The sequence below is a fragment of the Talpa occidentalis genome, unplaced genomic scaffold (assembly GCF_014898055.3).
Source record: "Talpa occidentalis isolate TD23 unplaced genomic scaffold, MPIMG_talOcc4v2.1 talOcc4.8, whole genome shotgun sequence".
Classification (NCBI taxonomy): domain Eukaryota; kingdom Metazoa; phylum Chordata; class Mammalia; order Eulipotyphla; family Talpidae; genus Talpa; species Talpa occidentalis.
The window spans coordinates 27252258-27265035 of NW_023605194.1; the positions used below are offsets into that span (position 1 = coordinate 27252258).

At 34.4% G+C, this 12778-nt stretch overlaps 1 protein-coding gene across 10 annotated transcripts in view; it reads right to left on the reverse strand.

Moving 5' to 3' along the window:
• Window positions 1-12778, reverse strand: part of PCGF5 (polycomb group ring finger 5) — an 88900-nt gene that overhangs the window by 15771 nt on the left and 60351 nt on the right. For all 10 annotated transcript variants that reach the window (XR_008549991.1, XR_008549990.1, XR_005122698.2 and 7 more), the window contains 3 exons: window positions 11529-11677; window positions 5115-5213; window positions 2417-2506 (listed from right to left, as the gene is read on the reverse strand). Coding sequence is in view for 5 of the 10 variants with exons in the window: in XM_054690377.1 (XP_054546352.1) it covers window positions 2417-2506; window positions 5115-5213; window positions 11529-11677 (338 nt within the window). In the remaining 5 variants the exon portion in view is untranslated. The remainder of the gene's footprint in view (window positions 1-2416; window positions 2507-5114; window positions 5214-11528; window positions 11678-12778) is intronic.

Here is a 12778-nt window from a genome sequence, read left to right on the forward strand (position 1 = left end):
AGAGGCCAGAGAGCCAGAGGAAGAGAATATACAGATCAGAGTGGTGTCTGGAGAAAATGATGTGGGGGCTGTTCCTATCGGTCCCTGGAAGGACTCTGGATTTTACTAAATGATGTCAGATGGTTGTGGAGATTTCTTATCAGAGGAGTGATATGTTCTAAATTGTTTAGAGTCAGTCTGGCTGCTGTGCTGGTGAAGATGGAAGGAGGGTCGGTGGTGATGACAGTAGAAGTATGGAATCTGGTAGGAGACTTTTATAGAAATTCCACATGATGGTTATAGTGACTTGGACCAGAGTAGTAGGAATGGAGGTGGTTAAGACATAAATGGATTCGGATATGGAGGGTAAAGGTCACAGAGTTTGCTAACAATGGATGAAGGAAAAACTAACCAGGACTGACTTCATGAATTTTTGAGCAATTGAGAAATGAAACTACTAATCTCATAATTATTGTGGTTGTAAAGGCTGAGGGAGTTAATACGTTCCCCAGAGAACAAAACCCAGGTTGCCATGCCTAAAAAAAGAACTACTACACCAAATTACTTACTTGTTAGTTTTTACTTGAATGAAATATCATAATGTCCTGAACCATTTCTATTAAAGTATGCCTTAAACAGCCAAGGAACATGAAACTGCTCAGAAATGTGTACTCGAACAAAATTGTATTGAAGATGGATTTAATGGATATTTTATTAATCCTTTCTATGGCATAGTTCTTTCATGCTTTGAGATTAAAATAACTGGCAGTGTGCGTAAACTCTTGTGAAGGACAAGAATGCTAGCTGAGGCCCTGTAGTGGATGAACACTTAGCACTCCTACCTGCAGGCAAATCTATTAATAATGACGATTTCAAGCACTAATGCATACTGAAATACCCAATAAAAGGTTCAAGAAAGCTAACGTTACAGTCAATACAATATTAACATTAGGTGTAATACCAGCACTGGGTAAGAGAATTGACAATCTCTAACCTGTATCTGAAACATTTTGGTTCTGCGTATTAAATGAGGCTATGTACAACCATCAAAAAACCCCAGAAAACCAAACCAACCCTATAAAATGTCATAGAAATCCAAGTAGTAATTTACCAAATACAAAGACAATTAGATTTATATATATATATATTAGATACATAGTTTATGTATTTTAAAATGAGCCCAGAGAGGTTTAATGAGTTCTTCAAGGGCATGCAACTGATTCGTGACTATTACAAAAACATCTTTTTTCTTCCTTACAAGGAAGGCTTTACCTAAGAGGAACTCAAATAGAAAAAAATAAGTGTGACTTAAGTTAGGTACTTCAATTATTATCATATGAAGACATTTCTTCTAAAAAAGAGCCAAATAACCTACCCAAGGAGTAGCACAAAAATGTTTTTTTTTTTAGGTTTGTTTCATAATTCCACAGATTTTACATTCAGTATGCTTGTGAATCACTGTAACATGGCAACCCTGAGTATACATTCTGTATTACTTATCCTTATGTGGTTGTATCTCTTAATTGTGTTATTTTTTATAAGAAAATGTAATAAAATAACTTATGAGTTTAAATGTATAACACTGTACCATAAACATGACAGAATATTAATGTCTGAAAAGGATGTTGGAGGTCATTTATTGCAACCTTCTAGTCAGCCTTAATGTTCATTTAGTCATGTAATCAGTCTATAATTTCTGGTAACATTGCTACTATACCCTTATTGCTATTTATCAGCCTTGTAATGCCCTAGCCCTTCCAATTTCCCTAATATCATGTTACTTATAACTTAGATTCTATTTCTCTTTGATCCTACTTGAAGATGTAGTTTAAAATATAAAATTCTCCTTTTGTGTTTTTGAACTTTGTTAGTTTTTTCCCATTTAATCATTTTTCCCATATTTCCTATGGGTTAAGGCATAATTATTATGGCATCAGAAACCACTGCAAACTCACTTACCCTTCAATGCAACTTTATACTCTCAATTTAAAGACAGTACCTGAAAAAAAGATCTAGATTCTATTCTATCACCACTACCACATCAAAAATATCTTTTAACCACTAGGTGTATTAGTGAAAGCAGAACTTAGTCTTCCCCACCCCTACTCCATATACTTCAAAGTTTCAATAATTTTATTGGGCTTTATAAAACCATGTAAGTGCTGTCTTCTCTGTCTTGAGATTAGCAGAGTTTTGACATGTTAGATCAGGTCTCAAACTCACCTTAAATATAACAAAACCACATTTAACACAGACCTTTGTGTTATATTGGGACCAGCTGTCATGGAGTAGTTGAGAGAAACAGTATGACGAACCAGTTTCTTGTCTTCCCCAAGCTAGTTTCTTTTGTTGTTGTGTTTCTAAGTAATATTGTTAAGTTTGAATAGCAATGTTATATAACTAAATATACACATAAGTAAATATAAAAACAATTTACATTTTCGCCTCTTAGTCGCCATCTTGTCATGTAGATGAATTCCATAGTATGATCCTTTCCCATAATTTCACCATTGCACAGCACATCCAACTTTAAAAAGAATAGTTATAGATCCATTAACATAAGTGTTTACACATTTTTTTTTCAAACGTCAAAAAAAGATTCAAGTAATTAAAAAGTAGAAGTATTATTCATTATTTAGAAAAAATGCTGACATCTTTTTATTAAAAACACTGGTCCATCTCATGGGTATCAATAATCAGAAGGAAGCACTGTTCATCTTGTCCCACACACCTGTATCTCAAGTTCATACACAAAACCTTTCTGTGTAACTTTTGAGGTTTTAGTATACTTCGGACATGGCCTCCTGCTAACTGGGAATAAACTATAGAAAGCTGATAAGCCCATCAAAGCACCTTAAAAATCCTTTTACCTCTCTAAGATTTAGGCATATTCTCCCCATTTTTCATTTTTTTTGAAGAGGATGAGAAAGACAGGTATTAGATCTTATTTGAATGTTTAGTAGAATTCACCAGTGAAGCCATCTGGTCTTAGACTTTTTTTCTGTACCTTACCAAGATTTAAAGGAATTATTTTCCTCTCATTAGTTTATATTTGATAGGGTAAATTAATGAATGTGGATACAGGACTTACAGGGTATTTTTTTGACAATTTCTAGTAACTACCAATAGCCAAGTTTACAGAACAGTTAGGACCATGCCATAGGCCTATGTTTACTACAAATACTGTATTCATAGAACCATTTTTTCATCTTGCATGAAACTTCAAGGATTGTACTTACCAATGCTTGTTTTTGCTATAAAGTTTTAGTAACCAACAACTCCCCCGCTCCTTGCTCAAATCCATAAGACCACAAGAACTGTGGATATGACTTACTAATTTAACAAGGCATACTTAAATGTTTATCATAGATCCCTATAAATAAAACATTTTGGTTTTCTAGCTATTAAAAGTAAACTTACTGAAATGTGTAGAAGGGGGAAGATTGGTAAAGTTGTTACAAAATCTTTAGCTGTCAGGTATTTCATGAAATCATTCCCTTTTAAATTGGGTAGCAAAATAAGGGGAAACAGTACATACACCTAAAAATCATATGAAAAGTCCTTTGCACTGGATAGATAAGGAACTGTGAGTGGGCTGAGCCTCTTCCCATTCTGTATTTTTTTTCTATAGAGAAGTATATGACAGCAGTACAGACCTTATGTGAGTAATGGTTCTCTCAGCTATAACAACTTCCTAAAAACTTGAAAATGTAACACTGAGTCACACTTAGAAGTAAGGAAATAAAACTGCATGTGGAATTTTGCAGTGGAAGAATAAAGTGCAAGGCCAAATCATAAAAACAATTTCATTTTGTTTGCACTGCTGTTTCTATTAATTTATTATCTTTTACTTTTACCAAGTATATAGGATTTAACTTTCACAATTAAAGGTAATGTCTCTAAGATTTCTTTTAATACGTGTAGGACCAAAGCATAATAAGAATTTTTTTTTAAAATTATTATTATTTTTTTTTTGAATTTTTTTTTTTAAAGATTTATTTATTTATACAAGCACTGGGTACAGTCAGAAGCGCGGGAGGGTGAGAGAATGAGCCAGAGCCAGAGCAGGGAGCAGAACAGCCAGAAGAACCGAAGTACACTGCTGAGGGGAGCAGCGGGCGGCAGGAGAGGTCTGCGCGCCATGTGGGACCCTCCTCCGGTGGCCGGGGAGCAGCCGGGGATCGAACTGGCGCTGCAGAGGCTGCGGGCAGCTTCGCAACCCAGCGCTCAACTGCTGCGCCACCGGGGAGGCCCACATAATAAGAATTTTTAATCCATAGATTAGTTATCTGAGAAACTGAGCTCAGGATCAGAGATTTCTTCAAAATGCAGATTTAACACCTGTTAAGGCCTATGTTCAAATCCTATTTTATTACTGCTATGACTGATCAAATTAAAATAAGCCTGAGAAACTATGTTGCCTTTTAAACCTCTGTTTATATAGGAAACTAGTCTTGGTCTCTAGTTTTTTCAACACAACTTTCAGAACCCAAGTTATAAGATTGAGATCTGGGCAGGTGAGAACAGTAGCCATGTTCCTCACTATGTTATGCCCCACTCCTAGGATCATAAACATCTGTAAACACTGAACACATTACAAGCTGTGCTGTGATCAAATAGGGTAATTTATAGCTCCTGTAAAGAAACAGGTAGACTGAATTTATATAGATGCAATGTCAGTTTTACATGTGATACAACTAAAGGAAGATTACTTGCTAAATACCCTCTGGTGAAAGACAATTTTACATTATGACAAATAAATCTATAAAGGATTGGTAAAAGTAGATTTCAAAGGTTTCAGATAAAAACAGCAAATCATAAAGCATTGTGACATTATTTTGAAAATACTGAATGTTCTTAACACATGCTGTATTTATAAAACATTAATGTTTTCACCAGCGTGTTTAAATCATGTTTTAGTGAGTGTTTAAATCAGAAAATACAGATTATTACATCAATATACTATATAATTACTACGGTAATTATAGAGTATTACATTTTAAAAATTAAAAACAAGATGAAAATAACAAATGAGTCCATAAAAATTAATTTAAATGTATTCTGAGTTACTCGTTTGTTAGGATTTTACTTCAGATCAGAATTATCAGAATGATGAAGATATATTATAAACTTACCTCATAAGAACTTGGTAGTTTTAGTTTTAAACTTAGAAATTTTTTAATAGTTCCCACAGTTACACGTGTAGAACATCGGATGAATTTCTTCATTAAACCCTAAAGGAAATAAAAATTGCTAATTATATTGTTCATATTGCTCTTTTAAAATGAAACCACAGATGTAATTTCTACTATTGTTTTGCATATTTTCAAAACACAGTCTGAAAATGTTTCAATTGATAAGCTCGCTAGTACTTGTGAGTAAAAATGAACCTAATTCTTGGATATTTACATGACATTTCTTCATGAATATACTACCATATGTACTAGGAAAATTCTTGCAAACAAACAACATGCATTTCTCTAGACTTTTGGTAAAGAATACATTGAGTTTTATTGAAAATAAAGGTCCTAAAAACCATAAAATATTTATTATAAGACTTCCGAAAGCATCAGGAACATTTAAAGAAGTTTTATAACTTCAAAACACTTTTTAAAAGGGCAACGGTTTCAATAACGAGAGGCCAGGTAGGCCCAAGCAAGTAAGTCACATAGCAGGGACTTTTGTTAGGGAAAAACACACCTAAGCCAGTGTCTGAAGGGTTGTGGCAGTGCTGAATAGAAAAAAACAATGTACTATGTGCCTTGATTTTACCCATTTAATTAGCAATACTAATTCACACTTGAACATAGCTAAAATAAGAGCCAATCCAGAATGGACACCCAAACTGAAGATAAGGCAAAATAAGATTGCAGACTTGATAACCATGAACCAATCTGTAAAACAAAATCATATCCCAAACACTGAAAAGCTAGCAATACTAAAACAAAACCATAAAACAGCAGTTGAATTTTTTTTAAAGCTCTAAAGCATTAGTTCTAGGGCCTCCCCAGTGGCGCAGCGGGTTGAGCGCAGCACTATGAAGCTGTCTGTAGTCTCTGCAGTGCCAGTTTGATTCCCGGCAGGCCAGAAAGAACCCCACATGGCGTGGCAGACCATTCCTGTCTCGCCCACTGCTCCCCTCGACGGTGTATTTTGGTCCCTCTGCCTGTTCTGTTCCCTGCTCTGTCTCTGGTGAATTCTCTCACCCTCCCCCGCCTCTGGCTTGTACAAATAAATAAATCTTTAAAAAAAAATCCCATTAAAAAAATAAGGCATTACTTCTAATTATATCTGTAAGGAATTAGGCCAACAATTTGGAAATATTCTTAAAATCACTAAGTCAAAAGTAGAACAATCTAGTCATCATGTATTCCCTAAAAAATGCATTCCCAGCAAAATATATTTCCTAGCAAATACCAACATAAATAATCTATATATGATAGCTGGCCACAGTTCAGATGCTAAAGTATCCATCAAAAGAAAACAGTATTTAAAAGTTACATCTAAAGCAAACCGTATTCTACCCAATTCAAATGGGAAGGCTGACATTCTAGACAATGCTTTTGATTTTTACAACATGAAAACAAAAGGCTATACCCATAGGTTTTATGTTTTCTGTTCATGTTATCTCAACTATACCAAAGTTTCCTATCCATTTTCTTGCTTCAAACTACTTATATAGAATTGTTAGCCCTTTTTATAGGTTCCAGTTAAGTTAGAGAATATGTGATACTGGAAGACCCTCTTAAGTCTATTCTCATCTACAGAAAGTTTTCAGGTTGGAGGAATCTGCAAAAATGACTATGGTATCACTAGTCATAATCTTTATCCATATAAGAACCGGGGTACAAAGTGTGGGGTGTATGCGAGAGAGGATTCACCAGAGACAGAGTGGGGAACAGAACAGGCAGACTGACTGAAATACACTGCTGAGAGAAGCAGCAGGTGAGACAGGAGAGGTCTGCTGCGCCATGTGGGCCGCTCCAAGGCCAGCCAGCCAAGGCTACGGATAGTTTCATAGTGTTGTGCTTAACTCCTTGTGCCACCAGGGAGGCCCTCAGAAATTAATAATTATTGAGATGTCAGAAGAATTAAGAGATTTTAAAAATTAGGCAGAAGCCTGTTTCTGGAATTTATAATTTCTTAAAATTTGATGTTTCTATTAAAATTCCAGTATGGATTATTTAATAATTGATTTGTAAATACTTATATTTTCTAATAATTGATTTTTTTCTTCTCCGTAGAAACACTTTATATCAAATTAATCTTAGAGTTTCTTGAGAAGTGCTATACAGATGTAGTCCAGGCCCTGGGATTAACATTTCAGGTATACTCACACATTTGAAGTAATAAAAAGGTATATAAAAAGGTATGTTTTGTGTTTAAAGAATGTTATATTTCTCTTTCACAGAACAAGCTGCTTGCTTTCTAACCTGTTCCTTCCAAAGCAACCCAGAGTCAGAAACAGTCCAAAAAGGTTCCTTTCTGCTTCTAAAGTGGTTAACCTATAGGACTTTTAACCCTTTATCACATTGTTTTAGAAGAGTTACAAGGCTAGATGTGAAATCAAATAGTATCCCATATACAAGTTAGATGGGAAACAATTCAACAAATTCTAATTCTTATACACTACATATATGTCATAGCATTTATCAGTATTTCATTCCAGTTTACTGCTGAATAATATTCCAACAGGTAGATATATCACATCTTGTTTATCCATTTCCCACTTGATGGACATGTTGCTTTTACTTTTTGCTTGCTATGAATAATGCTGTATAAACATTATAGGTCAATAATTAAACAGAGAACTATTAACTTTATCTTCAGGAGGGAACCTGTATGTGTTTGGGGACATGCCTCCAACATTCCAGTCACCAGGCTGTTGACTCTGTCTTATCCTCAATTCCTGCTGTACTGACCCTCAAGGTCAGTGAAAGGTGAGAGCTTAAGGCCTCCTCATAAATTTCCTGAGCACATATACAATCCTATTATGTGCTTGATTTTCTAAGATCCCAGGAATAAGTCAGAGCTTTTCAAAGTCCCAAAAGATTTTTTGTTGATAGACATCTCATTCTGCGTATTTTCCTTTTAAGCTTTTTGGTTAAGTTTATTGTTTGTACCAAACATAATTTATACTTCAGCAGTCATGAAGTCAAACTATTCATCTGTAATTGGTTTTGACAACTATTTCCCCACCCTCCACCCTCCCTCTGGCCTACAGAGAAGGTTTTTCCCCAATGGGCAAGCTCCAAGTAATGTCAAAGATAAACAGCCTTCTTATAAGTAGGATATTGCAGGAACTACCAGAGAGGTCAAATAATGACAATTATCTGGCAGTTAGGTTTTGAAAGAACTCTATCTCTGTTCTATCCTTCTGGTGCTCGAGAAGCTTCAGTGGGATGCTGTTGTTTTTCAAGGCTACTCCAAAGGACTAAGGCAAGTTAAAATGCCACAAAGCTCACTTTTCTCACCAAGAGTAAGCTATTTTTCTTAATTAAATGTTCCACTGGTTGCTAAAAGCCTTTGGTTAATTATCAGATTTCTGTAAAACTTGATTCTGAAAGTGTTTTCACTGCTCTTATGGTGAATTTTTAGAGGACCTTACTGTACTATTTCCACTGGCTTACTGTTCTTGACATTGACTTTTGAATTACAACAGTAGTAGTTTCACTGTATAAACTATACATACAACACATTTGAGAATCCCATCCTACTGCAGGGAAATGATTGGAAGAACTACAAAGCAGCATAGACATTGATTCTCTACCTTTAAACGGGCTATAATCTAGCTTTAATGATAATACACACACCATAAATGCTGATTTAGAAGATAGTAAACTAAACCCTAATTAAGTGACTAATGCAAGTCCTACCAAAGTTCAGAGAAGGAATTCACTAGGGTGGCAAAAAAAAAAAAAAAAAAAAAATCACAAGGAATAGAGTTTTCATGTTGAATCTTGATAGCAGTATAGGATAGTGGTGAAAGAGGGACGGATATGGCAAAATAACAACTTATGTTTTAGAGGGTTTTAAATACTTAAATACTAATACAAGCCTTTATATGTTCTGGATCCAAATCCTTTGTTATATATGAGTGCTAACACATATACCAGCTCATATATAAAGCAATAATCATTTGTCTTGAGAGGAGGATTCACTGAGTAAATAAGAAATAAACTTACTAAGACAGGGAAGTTAGTGAGAGGCCTCATATACTAACATAAGGAGTGGAGTTAAGATTTGACATTCTCTGGGCCAGAAGTTGGCAAACTATGGCTAGGACTCTCAAGCCAAGTCTGGCTGGCCATCTATTCTTATAAGTAAACTTTTATTGGAATACAACAATATCTGTTGTTTTCTATTTTCTATGACTGCTTTAGTGCCACAATGCACAAATTTTTACAAGACTAAGTAGTTGCAACAGAGCCCCTATGGACCACAAAGTCTAAAATCTTTACTATTTGTCCCTGATAACAGCCATGAATTTGGTCCTTACCCTAGTACACATTTCAGGTTATGGGTCTCAGCCCTGGGTAATTAAAGAAAAATTAAGGGCACAGAAAACATTCAAGATACCTCTTTCAAAAATGTGTATATAAAGTGAGTAGCACTAGACTGAGGAAAATAATAGTTGAGTGAAGTATAATGAAGTTTCCTTTAAATATGTTAAGTTTCAGTTGTTAGTGCAACTCTCATCTGGAACATTTAAAGGTAAATATACTACTTCAACTTGGGCGAGATGGCAGAGTTGAAAAGGGAATCGAAATGTTCTTTGCATAGCTGAATCCACAAAAAGTGGAAGCGAGTTCCTAGGATGAATACAGAGAAAGAGTAATTGAGTAGAGAATAGGTATTAGGATATACTCACATATATCAAGTAGAAGACAGGAAGAAGTAGAGACAGTGGAGAAATGGCCAGAGAGAAAGGTGAGAATCAGGGTAGCATAGTAGGAGTCATATAAGCTATGAAAGTTGTTTTAAGAATGATGGCGCAAGGATGAAGGAAGTCTATAAAGAAAAGAGTGAATGGATAAAAGATCAACTGGAACAGCAAAATGGCAAAGATGTCAAAAAAGAGTACCAAAGACAAAGTAATTTTTAGATGATTTTCTAAAATTCAATGACTAACTTACTAGAAATCCTACAGAGTAGACATAACCTTTATTTATAAAAGCTATTAAGCCCTTCCATTGACTTAACTTTCATTACAAGATAACAATTCATATATTTCAGAGCTCAAGTATGATCACAATCTCTGAAGAACCCCTTCCAAAAGAGGGCTAGCAATGATAGAGAAATGTAGGGTTATTAAAAAGTCTGATGAAGACTTAAAAAGGATAGGTTTCTGTTTATGTTTAGCAGAAAAAACTACAGAGAAGTCTGGAAGGATTAATGTGTACAGAGGCTACCTCTAAAGACTGTTATATGTTATTACATGCTTTGTCCAACCAATCCCTTTTAAATCAATTACCCTATTATAATTGATTATATAAGCCAGATATAACCAAAGCTTTTTGAATATCAATATTTTCTTAATATCTTGCCTAATATCTACATAGTAGAAAGGTATTCATTGAATCAATATGCTCATGTTCCAGCAAGCAAGAAATGTTAGGAAAAATGTAATCTGAGTTGAAGAGTTATATAAGGTCATTAAATATATTGATAAAAATTTTTTAAATCACTGGTTTACAGATTACACAGATGAAGTGAAAAAAAAGATTCTGAATATAAGCTTTTTGAATAAAACATGGAATACAAGGAAATAATCTCAATGGCTGACATTTGCCAGGACAAAATGACAAAAATGTAAGAGCTTAGGTACTGAACATTTATAATGAAAATTAAAGTTGCTGTCAATTAAAAAGTAGAAAACATTTAAATAACACCATTTAAAACCAAAGAAAATCAATGGTTGTAAGTAGTACAGCGATCCTTTACATAAAGGTCTAATTAGCAGACAGATACAGAGGGAAGCAGGATTAGAAAATGGAGATCCTAAAGGAAATATTAAGAAGCCTTCAAGGCCTTTAAAAGTTCCAAGGTACTTACAACATCCAATTTTACCACAAAACTAATTATTTACATTATTCATAAAATGTATTAACCTATGACATGGATACCTTTCTGAATTGTGAGTGAAATAAAGGAGAAAGGTAAAGAGCATGAATAAAAGGGTCATAGCCCTGCCTGACATGAAGGTACTGGAGCTGGGTGCCACACACAAGTTGGAGAAGCAATGTTTATGAACTCCCAACAAAGGTATAAAAGGAGGCAAGAAAGAGAACAGAGGTGTAATTCTCCGCATAAGCCACTAGGTGGTGGCATTGGCCCAGAACAATTCAGTTGCAGGGGTCGAAAACTAGGTGCCTGGGGTAAACAATGCTTGGCCTTTGGAACTGTCAAGACAAAGGCATTTATTGTACTTGATAATCTTAATAAAAACTTTGAAAGCAAATATTTTGAAACATAAGGAAAATCATCAAAAAATATCAAAGGCTTACTTTACTGTAAAATAAAAAATACAACTGTATTTTTCCACTCACCTTTACTACATTGTCCCCTGACTGTCCGTTATTTCGTAAACAATCTAGACATATAGCAATTTGTGGGTCACTTCTGTGATAATCTTTATCATCTTGATTTTCATCACCTTCTTCATCTACTTTAGGCTTGTCAACTTTTGAAGTATCATCTGTATAATTTAAAGAAAACTAAGCTGTAACTAAGTTGATTTTAAAGTTAAGTGACAATACAGTAATCATCGAAACAAAAATCAACAAGTATTTAACAGATAAAACAACTCAATACCTTCAAAATGTTCCAACTAGTTCAACAATGCAAAGATTAAAAAGTCAGCGACTTATTAACACAAAAGAATTACCTTCTAAAGGAATTATGCTCAGTGAAATAAGCCAGAAGGAAAAAGAAAAATATCGGATGGTTTCACTTATAACAGGAATATAGGAGAACCAAATAAGACATCAGTGTAAAAAAAATAACAGTACAAAACACAACAAAGCAAAAACAGAGACATACATACAAATTATAAACCAGAGACATACTGAAGGGGAGGAGAAGGGAGGGGGTGAGAGGGATGGCGGGAGGAGCACAGGTGACTAAGGTGATGGTGCACGGGTGCCTTGGGGAAGGAAACTATGGGGACTCAATCTGAGGAGGTGGGGGAAGCAAATATTGTCTAAAAAATGTGAAAAATGATAAATGTTAAAATAAAAATCTAAAAAAAAAAACTACTACACTAACTACAGACAAGATATAAATTTATATATATTCCAATAAAAACCAAGTCCTCAAATATTCTAAATGAGTAGAATGTGTTAGCTTTTGACACATATGTAGCTTTGTTACAAGTTAAATTCCACTAAAGACCCCATATAATTCCCACCTGCTTTGTTTTGATCCTATTCCCTCCTCCCTACTGTAGTGTGTGTCTGGTTTATAGTTGCTTGTTGATTTTGATTTTTACTTTATTATAATTAGGTTTTTTCCTGGTCCCTTATTTAGGTTTTCTAAATTCCTGTTATGAGTAAGATCATCCGGTATTTTGAAAAATGATGTAAAAAATGTATAAAATAAAAAAAAAAAAAGCTTAAAAGAAAATTAAGACAAATAATCCAAGATTGTTTCTGGGCATATACAATTTCTCTGAGATAAAGAAACACCAGAATTTGTATGCATAATTAAAAGAAAGTATGACCTAGAAAAAAAAAATTCCACTAAAGCAATCTGAATTGCATACTTTTTATTAAGTCTTTATGTCTCTATGCTAGATATT